This window comes from Crocodylus porosus, unplaced genomic scaffold (genome assembly GCF_001723895.1).
Source record: "Crocodylus porosus isolate Cpor-Errol unplaced genomic scaffold, CroPor_comp1, whole genome shotgun sequence".
Classification (NCBI taxonomy): Eukaryota; Metazoa; Chordata; order Crocodylia; family Crocodylidae; genus Crocodylus; species Crocodylus porosus.
In genome coordinates, this window is record NW_017728913.1 from 34729366 (window position 1) to 34747865 (window position 18500).

At 40.2% G+C, this 18500-nt stretch overlaps 1 protein-coding gene across 1 annotated transcript in view; it reads right to left on the reverse strand.

Annotated features, from left to right (window-relative positions):
* Positions 1-1546: 1546 nt before the first annotated feature.
* Positions 1547-18500, reverse strand: part of ENPP6 (ectonucleotide pyrophosphatase/phosphodiesterase 6) — a 68441-nt gene continuing 51487 nt past the window's right edge. The window contains exons 5-8 of the mRNA XM_019534672.1: positions 17983-18162; positions 14269-14406; positions 9309-9432; positions 1547-6717 (exon numbers count right to left, since the gene is read on the reverse strand). Coding sequence (XP_019390217.1) covers positions 6512-6717; positions 9309-9432; positions 14269-14406; positions 17983-18162 — 648 coding nt within the window. The 3' untranslated portion in view covers positions 1547-6511. The remainder of the gene's footprint in view (positions 6718-9308; positions 9433-14268; positions 14407-17982; positions 18163-18500) is intronic.

Sequence of the window (18500 nt, forward strand, 5' to 3'; positions counted from 1 at the left end):
TCATGAGCCATATCAGCTGATACCAATCCAATTGCTGATATGCAGCCCAGCAGCTTGAACAGCAGCATCTGGCTCATAAGTCTGTTGGGGGCAAGGGTGAGGTGAGGAAATGGGTGTAGTGGAGGGGGGCGATTGTGGCCCCTGCGGTGAGGGAGGGAGTGGGGCAGGGGTAGGTGCTGCCCAGACGGGACTGAGTCAGGCACAGGTTGGAGCTGCAAGTGGTTTGTCAGGAGTGGGGGGGGGAGGAGAAAGCTTTCGCCACTGTGCACCCCTGGAGGAGACACATTTCTCTGATCCTAATCTGCTTAAAATGAACTGTTCCAAACAAGAGATTTTACCACACCTTGACCTCTCCTATGAAATGTGAACTTTCATTTCTGCATAGGAGAAATTTTACAGTTTTTTCTCCTATGTCTGAAGAAGGATGCTTGTGTCCAAAAGCTTGCAAATAAAGACTTTTTTTGCAAACATCTAGTTGGCTTAATAAAAGATATCACCTCTACCATGAGTTCTGAGCACTAGCATCACACTTCTTGCCTTCAATTTCCTGTTAAAAACTTTGGAGGAGTCTCTGGGCTTTTAAAATTTGCTTATACGTTTAGGTGTAAGCACCTGAAAACCTGTCAGCATGTCTGTTTTGTAAAGCACCTTCCTCCTAGCCACTTGGCTCCAGGTTTCTAGGGCCATGAGAAGGACAGAATAGGATTGAGCTTAGATACCCAGTAGGTATCTAAGCACAAGTATCTGGCCGTTAGTGTTCATGAAGCCCTGTAGGAAAGTGTGGAGGGAAAGGGCCAGGCATGTGAATTCTGAGGGCAGGAGGGCACAGGTCTGAGAGTCAAGAATGGGATAGGAGGCAGCAGGAACTTCTAAACAGACCTGGCTGAGCTGCTGCCATATGTGCCATGGTTGCCTCAGCTCTGTTGCTCTTAAAGCAAAAGCAGCTGGGAACTGTTTCGAAGTCCCTGGCATGGCACTATGGTCAGGATGTTGGCATGGCAATATGGTCAGGAGAGGCAATTCTGTGCCTCTTCTGACTTGGTGCCCAGGGTGGGTACCCCTCTTGCCCACTTGGAGTTACACTACTGGAGACCAGCAATTAGGCAGAGCGGGTGCTAAATACAGAGGTGACTTGTTTGGGATGCATGCCGGTAACTGGACTTGCAAGTACCTTCAGATAGAGCAGTACAATGGCTGGTCTGTTATGTGATGCTGGATTCAAACCTTTGATGCATGATTAAAAAAAAAGGCTTTGTACATTTTCATCTGGGCTAAGAGAATTATTTTGTATGAGTTCTCAGCTTTCCACAGGACTGCTCCCAGTGTAGCAGAACGTAATTACCTGTCTGCATTATTATTGGCATTGTAGTACTACCTAGGAACGTATTCATGCCCTCACTGTACTACGTGCTCTACAAACAGAGAAGAAAAAGTCCCAAAGAGCATATAAGGAGTGTGTACAAATAAAACCATGGAGACTACAAGTGATACAGTAGCACAAAACGGATCTTGCAGCTATGGATAGTGCCTGCAGTCATAAGAAAAACAGATTCAAAAGATTAACTTTATTGTAATATCTCTGGAATAATTATCTGATTTACAAGCCATATTAACTAATACAGTTTCTTTAGGATCTCTAATGTACATGTTGAGGATTTTGCTGGTTATCTAAACAATGTTATCATTCATCCTACTGATGATCAATCAGTATAAGCTTCAAACACTGTTTATACTGCAGAAGCTGCAGCATCCTAGAAAGTGAAAATTGGATCAATATGACAACACTTTGATACAACAATCAAACAGGAAAGGCAGGATATTCTGGGTTTTTTTGGAATCATACAGTATTTACAAAAGTGAATATTTTTCTTACAGAAAGCAAGCAGGATTCTTAGACTTATTCGCTCATTCACAAGCAGTCATTCTTCAAAAGCATCATTCAGACACATGGTTTTTAAAATACATTCACCTAAGTTGCTTGCTGTACAGATAAGCGTGCTTATAATTAAAACACTGGTTTTTGAACCAGAACATTAATCAATACAGAAGCACAAAATATTGAGCAAGAAAGACACATTCCTAAAATATAATTAAAATATGTTCTCCTGAAGTATGCTGAGCTTCATGTAAATTTAGCATAGAATTTCCCTTTTGTAGATCAAGTATATTTTGGGATGCATGATCAGGCTTACAGTGTTTGCCCTGAACCCCATCAAACTGTTAGTATATTTTGAAAATGAACCCTGCAATATTTGCACAAATAATACAGCAAGTTGAATATATTTGTTACCCATTTATACACAAGCAATGATAGGTCAGTGCTCATCTCATTCGCACTGATCTCAATTTAGAAAAACTTAACTGACTTAATAAAGTTATTCCTGAGATGCATTTAAAAATTAAATCAGAATGTTCTCCATGAAGCTTTTAATGTGGAAGGATTAGCATGCATTTTATGCATTCTGTTGGTTTTCAAACAAAACTTTGTAATTTAGCCATTTAGTTATCTTTTATGTGGATAATTTTCTCACTTTAAAAAAAATGCACTCAATGAATCCATTGAGCCTGGTCCATTAAAGAGCAACGGTAACTTTGAACAATAGCTGCTTGTTTTACAGCCACTGCAAATGCTTAGAAAGCACTAAATTGCCTTTTATGCTCAACAGCTTGATAACAAAGACTGATTTTCTATTTTTTTCATTTGATTTGATGGTTCACTTGAGCTCTAAAAACACATTACATAAATCTTTACGGCTGTTACAGAAGCCTGCTGTCAAGTTAAATTTGATTTTTTTTTTTTTATGTTGTAATAATTTACCCTTAAACTCACTGTACCAAGCTTCACTAGAACGTGCTTTATGCTGGATCCATAGGACTATTAAGTTGTAGGGGCTTATTTCTTTCAGGACGAAACCTGATTTTTCAAAAAAAACTTTTATCTATTGCAAATCTTTCACTAAAATTCAATCTATCAGTGTTCGAGCACCTTCTTTGAGGTTCTGCTGAACACCTGGCATTCACATCATTGTTGTTGGGCATAAAGGTTCTCAGCAATGTAGAGTTTCAAGCCCCATGTGCCATTCTTCCAGATATGAAAACGTGTTCATTTTTGAGTGGGAACTTTAGAAAAAATAGAATGATGTGACTGTGGACATTGCTTATCACTACCATTTGTAAATGCAGGGATATTCCTGATACTTAACAACAAGGAATATAGCAACAAAGTAGTTTAACAACAAAGTGAAATTAATCTTTTGAATTTAAATATAATAGCTATTGTTTTAGGGAGTATATTTTGCCCTGTTCTGTTAAGTAATGCTGAATTATCAGGTCTATATGTGCTGCAATTAATATTTAGGTTGTATAATCAGGTTTGCTGTTGGATTTTCCTGTATGTTCCCTCCCAGAGTCTATGAACATGACCAGTACAGCTTTGCAATTAAGATCCCTGGGCTGATAAATTTGTTACATTTTCATTTGGAATACTTCTTGATCCGTAGCCTTGTTGTCTGAGAGAGGGGTTTAAATGTTAGACTTGGCTGTCTCCTATAGGCTCTCCCTCGTCTCATTATTGGGGCAAGGGCTGATAGTCAGTCTACCAAGTTTGTGTTACTGGTGCAGAAAACAGTTGCGTGCATGGCATACTATTCTGCTTAAATGACAAATATTTTAAAAAAAAAAACCCATACTTTCCCTTTTGCTATTATTTAAAATCAGTATGTGCTAAAAATCCTCACAAGTTCAGCTGACATATTGGACTAACCTAACTGTGAGAGGACAATGAAAGAAGCTGTTTAGGGAAGCTGAATAGGCATTTGTCTTGGATGATTTAGGAATAATGCATCCTGCATCTGTGCAGAGGGATGCACTACATGACCTTTGAAGTTTCTTCCAACCCTGTAAGTCCGTTCTATAACCTGAAGGAGTGATGTTATCTTCCACTGCTTCATCAATTAATGTTTGGAGACACACCTGTGTTCCAAACTGCTTTACTGTACTTGTCACTAGCGTATTTTGATAGATGGAGAAGACCTTCTGTGGCAAGATGAGGGATCTTTTTTTTTCCACCTATGCACATGAATTGCTGTGATTCTGTCCATCTTTGCTCTTTCATTTGTGTGCATTCTATTGGTGAGGATGGTCTTCCCTCCCTAACAATTTTACATAAGCACAACATAAGACTTCAGACATTGTTCTGGCACTGACACTTCATTAGATCTATTAACCATTGAAATCATTTCAGATATTGAGACAGAAAGAAATCCACTAAAATTCTGGCAAGCTAGATTGAGTTCTTATCCTGTAGATCCATAGGCATATCCTGCCATAGTCCACAGTAAGTTGAGTCTAAATTCAGATGAAAGGCTCTTGTTTCTGCAGCAGACTGGGAATTAAATGTTATTTAAATGCAGATGTGAGGTTGAGTTAATTAAACATGAACATAAGAGTTTGAAGAATCATGTGTTATTTATTCTGATATTAAATGCATTTGTTTTCTATGCTTTCCATTGTTCCTATGCTTTCCATTTTCTATATGCTCCAGGTTTCTCTATTGGCAGCCTGTATCTGCACTGTAAAACTTGGTACAGGGAAGACTGAAGGTTTGGAAATGGAACTGTTTTGGAGAGTTGTGGGGGCTACATGATGATGTGTATAGCTGGGATATTTTCTGCTAAAATGATCAGCAATGAAATAGTTAACAATGGTTACATTTAAACTAATGCCTTTCGTATTTCAGTGTCCAACTGAGATAAAGAGGACTACTTGTACATCTCAGGGACTGTGTCTAAAGCTGCCAGCAGACTCAACTGTAGCATCAATTTACAGGTGATTCACATTTTCAGAACCTTTTTCACAACCAGAAGGACTAAAACTATTATTTATTTATTTTTAAATAAATATGGTTAGATTTTCAGGAAAAGTGAGGGATGGATGCTGTGGCAAATTAGAATTGTAAAATAGCTGTGTTAGAGCTTCATGACTAATGGCTTGGCTGCTTTTTGGTTTAATGATGGACCAAATGTTACTGAAATAAAATTTTGTTTTGGGCTCTCAGAAATATTTTGTCTGAGAAGAAATATTTTTGTCTGTTTTTTGTCTTGCTTTGCAGTTCTTTAGTGCTTTCCTTTAATTTCTGTCAATTTCAAAATAATGAAGTTGTCTAAAAACAGAAGGGTGATGTATTTCATTTTGAGAAAAGTCCAAATGAAATGTTTCAACTCTTCCAAAATGATTTTCAGCCAAAATTATTTGCTGGATTTTTCTAGGTTTCAGGAGCATTTTGGTAATCTGGAAACTGCATTTTTTTCAATGTATTTATTGTTCACAGAAAAAAAAATCTCCCAGCTCTGCTCTTTTTATATGCTCTCATGGGCTTAATTTAAAATCATCAGGCCATTCTAGTAAGCAGAAGTGTAACCAGTAGCATAACTTGGGGAGGGTGAGCAGGGCACCAGTCCCAGGCACCAATTTAGTGGCAGCAACCCCCAGGGAGTCCATGCCATGGCAACAACAGCAGTGCACAAACCCTGCTAATTATTCTTTTGGGCATAACTAGGAAGTTTTGCATTCTGGGCGGCAGCTGGGCTGGCAGCATAGTGACTGCCATTCTTGCACCTCCCTGAGCTCTGCACCTGGGGTTGGTGCCCCACTCACCCACTCCTAGCTATGCTGCCACTAGTAGATTATCTCATGGGGAGACCTGAGTTCAGGATTGACTTTGTTTAGCTCTTGTTCCCTGTTTGGTCTTAATATCATTGACATCAATAGCAAACCTCTTGTGATTTGAAAGGGAGCAAAATTTGGTTGACTGGTCTACTGAAGCCCTGAGGCACATGGAGAGAGAAAATCTAGGAAAAGAAGGATGCTATATTCATGGCCCCTACATCCTTCCATGTACCCCATCTAGAATAGAGCTGTTAGGAGTTGTACATATTGTAGTTTAGTGGAGAACAGCTACTTCTTTCCTGTTTTGGGAAGGAGGCCATGTTCACCACAGGTATCTTGGTTTTGCAAGGGAAAACCATGGCTCCATTAGAGAGATATAATCCAGAGGAAAACAAAAAGTAAAATTGTGAAAACCAGGCCTGAGACACTAAACAATACAGGAGTGAGAACATTTCCTTAGTTATGAAGGTGAGTTCTCCCCAGAAATATCAAACCAAACCAGCTGAACAAAACCCAGGAGATTTAAAAATAGCGGGGCCTAGATTCTGCTCTCCTTGGTAATGGGACAAATCCAAATTAGCAATAATGTCTTCTGAATCTTGTCTATATTTACCACAGCATAAAGGAAAGCAAATCTTGGCCACACATTACTGTAACTATTGTGATAGGAAGATGATGCAGATTTATCCTAGGGGTAACTTGACGTATGACTTTGGGCCAATATGTGCAATTTACCCAGACAATATTCTGTTAATGAAGCTATTATTCAAATGAAAAATTAAAAAAAAAAAAAAGCGAGTTACTAATGACCAACATTGTTTTGGGGGCAGAGAAACAAGATATGCTATGCAAACAGTAAAAATAGAAACAATGCCAGCACACAGCTGCTCCAGTGGAATAACTGTGCCAAATCGGCATTATTTTTTAACATACACTCCACTCTGGACCAGGATCCATTGTTTGGCAATGCCTTTATTCCTGCAAGATTGCACATGATGTTGTAAACATCGACTGATCTGATTGGAGGAGCTCTGTAGTTAGATTTGAAATCTGAAAGAAAGACATGCATAGAAATGTTTTAGTCTCTGGGTATCAGGGAGGACTTAACACTATATCATTTCTTTTGCCTTGAGACTTTGAATCGTAGGAATATTGCTGAGCAAGGCGTTAACATAGACAAGCCCTTTAGCCCTTTTAGATACTCATAGAAAATCTTGAGGGCTTTATTTGTTAAACGATTTAGTAAATAAAAAAGAAGGAAGTTGTCAAACACAGGAAGTATTTACATTGTTATATGTTTGGGTATTTCAGCATATTTCTAATTCAGTGGTTCTCAACCTTTTTGGATTTGAGGCACCCCTTCATAACTTTTGTGAATTGACTGGCACCTAAATTCAAAAACCAATGTATATGTTACAGTGGTTAACTCCTTGAAGAAGAGCCAGGCAGTGGAGATGGGGGATTAGTCAGGCAGGGACAAGCTGATCCTTTGCTTATCTACATATATCCTCACACCTTGTGGCACCATTCAAAGGATCTGGTAGCACGCAGGGGTGCCACAGTACCATAGATGAAAATCAGTGCTTTACAGCTTTTCAGCACACTTTTGCTCTAAAATGACTGCATCACATGTTCTGTTGTTATTTCTCACTTGCAAAAGATGTATACTATTCAGTATTGAAAGGGTCTGACAAAATGAGGATCAAATAGTCTCTACATCTTCATGGGAATGTGAACTGTGATTGCATGAACCTGTCAAAGGACCTGCTCTGTCTTGATGAGCCCTTTGCCAAGAATAAAAAAGAATGCATCCCTTTTGAATAGCATTAAAAACTCAAGCCAGGTTAGGTGAGAACAGTCATATCCAGTAGGGGTGTGTGAAATGGGCCGTATTTGATTTGGATTTGACCCAAATCAGGGGACAGTGATTCGATTCGTTGATTTGGATCACTGTCGTGATTCGATTCAGCCCAATCCGAATCTGAATATTCAATGCTGATTCAGAGAATCAATGATTCGGTCATAGACAAAGCTTTAAATGTTTTTTCCGCATACCTTGAGGTACCAGGAACAGCTCATGAATGCTGTGATGGTGGGGCGGATGGAGCATCCCGCAAGAGTGCTGGGGGACCCCCGCGTGCTCAGTACTTCAGGTCCACTTCCAGGTCCAGTGCCGAGTGCATGGGGGACCCCTCTTTGTCCCCCTGGTTAAGCAGTCGGCCATGGGGGGACCCCAGGTGCCCCCCTCCCCCAGACCCAGGAGGCACCAGTCACCGAGTCAGGGGGTAGAGGGAGGGTCCCCCACGTGCTCTGCAGCGGACCCAGAAGTGGACCAGAAGTACTTCTGATCTACTTCCAGGTCTGCTGCTGTGCACGCTGGGGACCACCCCCCACTGCTCCTGTGGAACGCTCCATGCACCCCACCATTGCAGAATTGACGGGCCATGGGGGGACCCCAGGTGCCCCCCTCCCCCAGACCCAGGAGGCACCAGTCACCGAGTCAGGGGGTAGAGGGAGGGTCCCCCACGTGCTCTGCAGCGGACCCAGAAGTGGACCAGAAGTACTTCTGATCTACTTTCAGGTCTGCTGCTGTGCACGCTGGGGACCACCCCCCACTGCTCCTGTGGAACGCTCCATCTGCCCCACCATCTCAACATTCACATGAGCCACCTGGTACCTTAAGGTATGTAGAAAAAACATGTAAAGCTGTGTCTATGACTGAATCATCGAATCTCTCCAAATCAATTTGGAGGGTTCCAATTTGATTCAGAGAGATTGAAGGGTCTCCTGACTCAATTCAATTCGGATTCGGCCGCCGAAATGGGCCAAATCTCCACCGAATCTAATCAGTGACCAAAGCTTCGCATAGTCCTACTATCCAGTACATGGAACCCAGAAAACTTGCTGGTATACTTGGCAAATAATTTCGTGGGATTTTTTTTTTTACTAGTTTTCCCATCTATAAAGGGAAATGTATAATATTGCAGATCTAGCAAGTGTGTTTAGGTTTAAAGATGAAACCTTGTGCACACTGCAATTGTTTAATTATAGAAGGAACAGAAATACACAAGGAGTTCAGTTTCTGAGACTCCATTAGGTCCCAGATAGTTACAGGTGGCTGGGAAGTCCATGGAGGTATGTCTGTCATAGAAGCATGAATAAAACAATGTATACTTTTGGGGCATGGGAAAATTCAGAAAGTGTGCACTGGTACTTAATGATTTCTGCAAATAGGGCTCTCAAACAGTGCAAGACCTAGTGATGAAAGTCATGTGCCTATGTGCTGGCCTTGAAGAGTGTGAATAGAAAGGGATACCCAGTGCCAATATTATCTTGGTGGCATGTATACCAGCTGGCTGTGTGTGATGTCTGACTGACCACAGAGAAATGTAATTATGGTTTTTTCTCACCAGATTTCAAGTCACGCTTGGAAGCTAAAAGGGGCTATGGACAAAAGGGCTTGGTTTCTCAAATTAATTTCTGCACTAGCTGAACCAATGCAATACACTGAACCTGCCTTTCTTCTGAAACTGTTGTAGGTGTTATGCTTGTTTGTGTGTATGTGTGCACACATGTGTGGGCATGCATGTGTGTGTGCATGCACAGTTTTCTCTCAGTGCTTGATGATCCAGCTGGCCTACCTGGTCCAAATGCAAGGAAGAATCCCCTCATGTCCATGAGCTCATTGTCGTATCCATGCCATCCATTCTGCCAGGCCTCCTTTCTCCCTGTACCATTCTCCCAATATGGAAGTTTATCTTTACTCTGGGAAGTGAAAACAGAATAATATTAACATAAATTTGCCATAAGAATGAGCCTTCAAATAATGAAGGAAATACATTACTAACAACATACTATTCATTAGATTATTTTGTTACAGATTTTATGTTCTGCCATTATAGGATTGTAGCGGTCAGACTGAGGAAATTCAGGCACATACCTGCAGTGGCTCAAGCTAGAAGCCTGGGGGGCGCTAGAGCTGCCCTCTCTTCCCTTGCACAGTGCTGAGTGGGGGGGGCATGGCCAGGCCCCAGCAGGAGGCTCTGATTAGGGAGGGGGTGTAAACCCTGACCCTGCCTGCACCATCTCAGGCTTTTCCCTGCTGGCTGCTCAAGGAGCGAGAATGTGGCCACAATTTGCTGCAGACAGTGTAAAGTCAAGCAAAACAATAGCCTCTCTCCATCAGTTTAAGTTCCTCTTAAACAGCTTACCGGCTAACTTGTTGATTAGCTCCAAAAAGCCTTAAGTGATCACTGTTCTGTCTGCCTGTCCCAGTGAAATTGGAGATATACAGAGACCTCTCGGCATAAGCAGGCATACCACATGCCTAAGGTCCGTGGGGCTGGGGTCTGTGCTGTGGGAGATGGGAGGGAGGGGGTGGGGGATTCCTGCTTCAGCAGCGAGGCAGAGTGGAGAGATAGGGCAGGGAGAAGCCAGGCAGACCCTGCTGTACCTGCAGCCTCTGCCAGAGCTCCAGCCAGGGAGTAGAGAGGCCAGCTCTACTTTGCAGCAGAGAGCTCCACCCAGCCTAAAAAGCATGTTGGGATGCTGGGGGAGTCTGGTTTATCTTAAAACAGCAAGGGGTCTGTGACAGACATTACATAAACCAGTTTGAGCCAAATCGGTTAAGTCTGATACTACATTCAATCAGGTTTGTCTCAAACTGATTTCAGCCATTTTCAAACTGGTTTATGTGCACTGAACATCTATTACAGGTTTAAACCAGTTTCTGATCACTTAAACCGGTTTGTGTGTAATGTCTGTCCCCAGCTATTGTGTTTACCTTATAACTCTAGCTCTCATAAATGAGACGGATCGATTTAAGATGCCTTTACATTCCATTTCCTCCCCCCATAAATTTGTCTGATTTTATCCCACCAAAACCACTCAAGAAAGAATTAACCATGTATAGAAACTGTCAGAACTATAATAATTATTATTATAAAGCTCAGCTCTTTATACTGTTAACTGCAGGAACCTCTTGATTTTCCATTCTGGTTCTTTGTGTATAATAGTCAGCAGATGTACTAGATAATTGAACAACTTTAGCTGACAAATTAAATTTCTTTCCTTGTCTCCCTCTATTTCACTGACAGCACTCGAAGCAAACAGAGGAGAAAATGGACTCATTCTACTCTTCTACTGTAATGCACTACTCTGTTTAATGCAGTTCCAGGAAACTAATTGTCAAAGGACTGTACACCATGAGAGAAGCTGTACTGCTTTTGTTAGCATCAACTCAAGACATGCCAAGTCTTACCTAATTTGAAAAGTTTCTTTGGAGATATCATGACATAGTTGAAGTTAAACCTTTCAGAAATACTGTCAGATGTTGTGGACTCAGCTGTTTCCCTACTAATGTCAAATCCAGGAAATAAAATGCCCTTCAATCATCAGACCAAGTACAAAGGGAATAATACGTTATTGCAGATGTGAAGAGCAGTCAAAAGCTCAGCAATTTCTATTACATTTGCCAATATTTGGGTCAGAAAACATGTTACTTTTTTTTCCAATTGCAAGTGAATCCCAGGCTCATGAAATTCAGACAGCACTATCTTGAGGCAGGGGTTGTGCAGACAGATGAAGTGCAACTTTCCTAACACGGCACTCTAAAGGCTCAACACTTCTGACTTGTAACAAACACTCTTTCTAGCCCGGTTCTGGCTTCTTTGGGGACTAGAGTCCTAGCTGCATTGAATTGCGGCTGTGTGGTGATTTTCTTATGTGCACAAATGGAGCTAGGACAAGCATCTAAAATAAGCCAAGAATTGAATAGTTATCTCCAGAGGAAACACTAGTGCCCTAGGTCACTGTGATTCCTTTGGTTCCTGACTTTTGAATGTTTCCTGCACATTTATGTTCCTAACTTTGCAATCATTTAAGTTGTGGAATGTCCAGAAGTACAAGCGTGTAGAATAAAACAAGCTGGTAAGTAAAGCATTTAGGGTTGAGAGACTGAATCATAAAAACTTGGTACTGAAAAGCAAACTGAGGATACAGAATCAGTAAACAAAAAGACCATTCTATATAGTAGTGTAAAAGTACAGTAGGAAGACTATAAAGACTCAAACCAATAGAACTAAAAAGGAACAAAAATAATTGGGAGTTTTGGCCGGTAGAGTGTAGAATGTAAAGAAAATGACAGAATTCCAGACTCATTCCCCCTTGTGTCCCAAAATCATGCAAGGTAGTGAACTACTACAAAGAAATGGCATTTCCTAGTTGCTAACAGAGTGCTACAACCAACAGAGAAGTTAAAAAAAAAATATGAAGTGTGCACAATGGGAAGGAGCTTAGCTGCCTTTCTTCAGTCTTTTGAGCAGGAAAAAATAACAGAAAACTCAATTACTATTTTAAAAATATGACATGAAATTTCCATTTTCACATCCCATTCTCTGATAATGAAAATGCACCCAGGCTAAGGAAAACCTGACAGAACTAATGAAAGGACATTCTTGAACATCAGAAACAATAGGAAGGAATGGGCAGACAGACAGAGATAATTATTACAGCAGAAGTATTTGCTCCACTGTTATTAAGAGCTTGTCAGAGTTTCCATGATTTAAAAAAAAAATCTTTTTCAGGATTCATAAAAAATGTTCTCCATGGCAAGCACCAGTGCTAGAGAAAGGGTTTTAGTTATAGCAATTTAAAATAATAAGTTTGGGGAAATGGTTTTAGATGACTTTTTAGATGATGAGGTTGAGCAGTAGCTTTTAGGTCTTTATAATGCAAATGTGCAGCCCACCAGTCTACACACAAGAATAATTTCTTTTTCTAAAGGTACATTTATGTAAAATCTTCCATGCCCCATTGGATGTGACACATTAGCAATGTGATAGTATCAGTCTACTAGGTTTAGTATATCGCAGGTAAGTAACTATGACACAGGCATAAAGGAAGCCATTCTGTTTAGCTATGTTAATCTGTGAAGCAGTGTGGTCTAGGGATTACAATGGGAGGCTGGACTTCTAGTTTCTGTTGCCAACTCTGTTACAGGCTGGATATGTGACCATGGACAATTCACTTAATATCAGGCCTTAATTTAATCATCTATAAAATGTTTGCGCATATTTTCCTGATGCAAATGTGTGTTTTGGGGCTTAATTAAAGTTTACAATGTACTTTGAGATACTTGTATGAAGTATAAGTACAAAATAATAGTAATATTTTATAGTAAGTTTGGCACAAATCTCCCTTTTATCTATTGACGTAATAAATCCCACTTCTTTTAAAAGAGTGCTTTCAAGTTAAAAATAAAAAAGTGAATGATGGCATGTGCAATAAGCTATCAGCTATAAAACCAAAATTTTTAAGATCCCTAAAATCTCATGAAGTTTTTTTGGGGGGAAATAAAGTTAAACTGGCATATTGGTCAAGTTCCATAATACCTAATTACAGTTTGTCTACTTGCACTCTGCAGTCTCAGTTGAGTAAGGCATTCTTCAATACCTGCTGTCAAACTGGAATAGTGTTGCTGTTCTATGCATTTGTTAGGGTCCAATACTTCTGAGACATAAGTGCCAGTATTCAGTACCTGCTATCTTGGGCTCTTGAAAAGCCACTGTATTCTAATCCAGAAATGGTTACATTTCAGTGGTGGTTTACCCAATCCCTGTTTACCAAAATCAGGAGTATAGTCTTTTCTTCTAAAGCCTGAATTAAGTAGGAGTTGGAAGGACAAGAAATGGAAGATCAAGATCACTGTTTGTGAAGTGTCTAGGGTTCCTTCTAGAAAAAATATCCTATACATGCAAGCCACTAACATTTGGTGCTTTCAACTAATGACATTTTCAAAATAATTACACATAGCAAAACCTATATATTATAGAGTCAGAATATTTATAATATGAAAATGCTTGTCTTTTTTAGTATTTGTAGTAAATGTGTAGGTGATGTGCTGTCATAAGTAAAAATTGTATTTAGTATTAACTTTGGATATAGGAACCTTATAAATTAAAAGTTTGTAATTTCCAAGCCCCCCATTGACTTACCGCTCCAACCCTCTTCTCCCCCTTAAAAAAACCCAAAGACTACGCTTTTAAAATAAGATTTGGGGAAAATACCAGAGGCCAAAGAATTGTTGATAATATTAGTAACGCAGACCATATAGGTGGCAAGATGATAGCAAATACCTGGGGAGGGAGTAAAGTGAAAAAGGAAGCAGTACTTTTAAGGTGCCGTCTGATGTCAGAACAGTGGTTTGAGAACTAGGCAGAAGAAGAATTGTCACAAGTTAAGATAACCCTGGTTTGAAACAAGAAGCAGTCTTTGTACCAGGCCAAAGGAAAGTTGAAAAGGAGGAAAGTTGGATGGATACAACGGAGTTAATTATATGGTAAAGGGAGCAAGAATAAAACCTTTAAACTGATCTTAATTTTGCTTTAGTTTGATCTAGTGTACTGCTCACATTAACTTCACTGAAATGCACATTTTTAATATTTAAATAGGATACAGCGATTTTTACACCAAATAAACAAGTCATTAATCTAACTCTTATACTTAATCTTGTATATTCCCCATCTTTTTCTTACAAAATTGTATTTTTTTTAATTTTTAAACTCACTTTTAGATTATAATTAATTTTGATTTACACGTTACCTCTACTATGAACCACCCTTTATCAGCCACAAGGGTTAGAGGAGAGACAAATTTTCCTTTTTTGTAGTAGAATCTCTCTGGAATATTCTCTTTGTTATAAACATCCATGTATTTCACAGTTTTCAGTTTATTATATATCTGTAAAGGAAGCAAAAGTTAGACTGACTGCAGAAACTGCACATGAACCAATTAGTGCTTATAAACTTCTATTTTAGCAGAATGGATAATCATCTTTGTGCTCATTAGTGCATTCAAACAGGGTGCTTTGTAGGCATAAATGATGTTCATGTAGGTATGGTTTGGGAGGTATCTCTAAAACTCTGGTCAGACAGAACCGTGTGAGTGAGGTGAGTGAGTGTGTGTGCATGCACATAGCACTGATTGATTATGTATCTAGACAGACACAACTACTACACTGGAAACAATTACAGAGGCACTAAGTGAAGAAGCGGACATACTGTATTTACTTGATGAAAAGACGAAGTTTTTTTTCCAATTTAACTTGAAGGAAAAGCCCCTTGTCTTACTAGAACTGAGTATGAGGTGGGGGGGGGGGGCAAGCAGTTGCTGTGGCTCCATCTCCAGCCTCAATCCTGCTGCCTGCTCCCTGCCTCCTCTGCACCTCCCACCGCTCCTCCAACACAGCTTTAAGCCTCTGCTGACCCCTTTCTCCCTCCTCCCATATGGCTTCTCTCTCCCCCTCCCTCCCCCTTACTGTTGTGCTGCACCAGCAGGCTCTGACTTTGCTGTATCCTGGAGCACAGAGCATGGCTCCAGTGTGGCCCTGTAGCATCAGTGTCAGCTGTACACCACAGCTACAGGGCTGGGCTGGAACCATGCTCAGTTCCTTCAGGCTGCATCAGGGACAGAGCTAACTGCTGGTGGAGCAAAGGTAAGGGGTAGCTAGAGAGGCAGACAGTGGGGAGAGGCTTTGCAGGGGAAGAGAGATGGGGGGGGGCCCAAGGCTGCAGGGGGCAGCTGTATAAGGGGTGGTAGAATGCAGAGTGGGGGCCTGAGGCTGTGGGGGGTAAGTACAGGGGGGACAGATGGCAGGGGCAAGCTACTTGCCCCCCCCCACTGCTTCCACACTGCCTGACCCCTGCCACTTGCCCTCTTCACCTGTCCCCTACTGCTCCCTCCCCTGCCTGCCCCCTACTGCTCCCTCCCCTGCCTGCCCCCTTACTGCCTCCCCCACTGTCCATCTTCCCCACCACCTGTCCCATTACAGCCTGCAGCAGTGTGGGGGATGAATTTAAGATGATCCTGCAATAATTAGATTCTATACATGGAAAATTGTAATAAATGTTATAAATTTTCTGTGTATAGAATCTAATTATTGGGGGGTTGTCTTAAATTCAGAGGCATCTTGTATTTGGGTAGATATGGTAAGTGCTCTCTAAAATGTTTAGTAGTCTCATGGACTATATCCAGAAGCAGGAAAGGGTTGTTCTATTCAAGGCTCTCTCACTGCCACCTTATGTGTGACCTCGAATGAGTTATTTAACCTCTGTCTTTCTCATCTTGATCTGTCAGTTGGAGTTGAAGTTGCCTAACCATCAACTGAGATTTAACCAGTCAGTGTTTGCATGGAGTTTTGAAGAGGCACAATGCTGCAACAGTATGCGTATCAATATTAATTTATTGTCTGTAATTTCATCATATATGTGGAGGATGATTCAACCCATTCTGGAGAAACAGTGCAAAAATATCACACCGGCAGATACTATTCTGTGGAGAACGGTTACTCAACTTCTGAAGGTATACAGTTCTCTTAAGAACCAATATGGATGAATTGAGGCTTTGTTGTGTGGTAAGTTTCCAAAAGTCCTTGTGTATATCAGCCATTAAAAGTCACATTAAAGCAATGTACTGAATGTGCAATACATAGTGCAACTGCATTTTTTTAACTACAGCAGCATTAATTTCCTCTGCTAAAATACACAGTTCAGAGTAAAGCTCAACAGGTAAAGTCACAGTGGAGCATGAATGCACCAATATCTGTTAACTGGATTCACTGGGACGGATCCTGCTACTCCTACAGTAAGTTGTACATTGATTCATAAAGAGTCTCATTGTTTCTAAATGCAATGAATACTTACAAAGTATCCTATCCCTATTTCACAACGTGAGTTAGAATGACAATCTGATACAGAGGAAAGGGGTAATCCATTTTATTTCCCTTTTAGAAAATGCCTTCGTATGTGGGAAGTGAAATAAGCATTATACTTTGGTATCCTGCAAGGCGAAAAAGAACATGAACCAATGTTCTAAATTCCTTCACTATACAAGGATATGCAGTCATTTAAAGGAAGTTAGGCTTATGATTAAGTGCTCTGATGAACAGGGGTCTAAGCAATGTCAATGTAACTCTCAAGCATTAAAGTTTGCTGGTTTGAAGATGCAAGCACAAACACAGAAGCCTCTGAGTAAGGCGGTTAGGCAAGGAGAGCGGGCACTGAGTTTTCAAAAAACTTGCATCACCATGAATGCTAGATGAGAGACCTGACATTTCTTTAAGATTGCTTGAGACCTTGGCATTCACTTCAGATGCTCAGATCATCAAGTCAGAATAAAAGCCTGCTCCGTATCCTCAAGTAGCTCTTTGTGTTCAGGAAACTGTATATGTTGCACCCTCCCATAATCATGTACCCCACAAAGTACAGTGAGGTAGGAAATTGTCATTAACAAAAATGTGCTGCAGGAAAAAATATCTTGCAGTAATAAAGGCTAGATATCTTTTTTTAATAATAGATTATAAGTTTCTCAAGTACGTGCTTAGCAGAACTATAGATGTGGCATCTTATCAGTTACACATGTGGCACATCCATGAAGTTCAGTCCTGAAATGCACTTACAATGCACAATTTGACTTCCAATGTTATGGTAACTTCTGTTCTAAAACTAACATCCCTGGGATTTTATCATGTATTAACTCAACCATGGCTCGTTCTTATAATGAAATTTTACAAAAATAACCCAGAAATTTAAAAGGACCTTAGGGATCCAAATTCTATTGACATTAATAAGAATTAAAATACTTAACCCTCTTAAACTCATTTTTAAAAATCTCAGCCTTGGTCCTAAATTTCAATTCATATTTGAAATATGTGAAAATGGATTGAGAACTGAACCAATTTTCAGACCAACTGAATTCAAGGAAGCCTGGGGGTACCACGGTCTCTGAAAATCAGGTTGCTTCTATTAGGTGCCTATCCACAAATTAACGTTAATCTAATTAATTCTGATGTTAAGTCCCAGGTTTGATATTGTTGGTAATGCTTTATAGTAATAAATGAAAATTTAGAAAACAAGGAGTTTACTTTCATGTCTACAGCAAACATGTTGCTAGTGTGAGAGTGTGTCTATGTGTACAGAATAATGAGAATGCATACACATTTTTGAGAGGGGTTTTTGAGTTGTTTGATATGCATTTCATTCAAAATGCAATTTGCTCTTTACATGCCATGACAGGTAAGGTATGAAACAGGACTAAACTCTCCCATGATCCACAACACTCACTACTTTCAATGGGACTTGTACATATAGAGCTGAGGGGTTCATTAAACCTTGTGCTCTGTATGTTTATGTTTTTTAGTAATTCTATATAAGTGGATATCTACCCTGCCTTTGCGCAGAATCTGGCTAGTAGTAAAACTAAAGCCAAGAAATAATTTCTCTGAAACAGAAAAAATAAAAAGGTAACTCATTTGCTTGCCTCAGTCTGCTTCTCCTTAACTGGCCACAGGCTCACAACAGGGCCTCGATCTTTTATTTGTATGACATCAGTCATACTGATATAGTTCTTCAACTCGATCACTTTGTCCGCCCAGGAAATGTCAGTCATCCCATGATCCGAGAAAAGAATGACATTCAGGTCACTCTGAAGGCCCTTGTCCTGTCAAGTTAGTAAGACAGCAGTTATAGTTGGAAAATAATATAGTGTGCTTAAAATTCTATGATAGGCAGCTAAATTAATTCCTGTTGTAAGTCTGTTGGTTTCAGTAAAATCAGGGATTAATTTGGCCTGGAATATTTTACAGTAAATTACAACAACAGTCAAAAGTCTCCTCTTGGTCTCTTTCTTGGAAGATTCAAAGATAGCAGTGAAGAATTGCCAAAACAAGTCCAGCCTCCCACTGAATCACTGCAAGTGACAAGTCAGTGGTTCCTCTTAAAGGTTTTTGAAATGTATCTTCATTTGAAAAACTAGATGACAACCCTTGTGGCATTCCT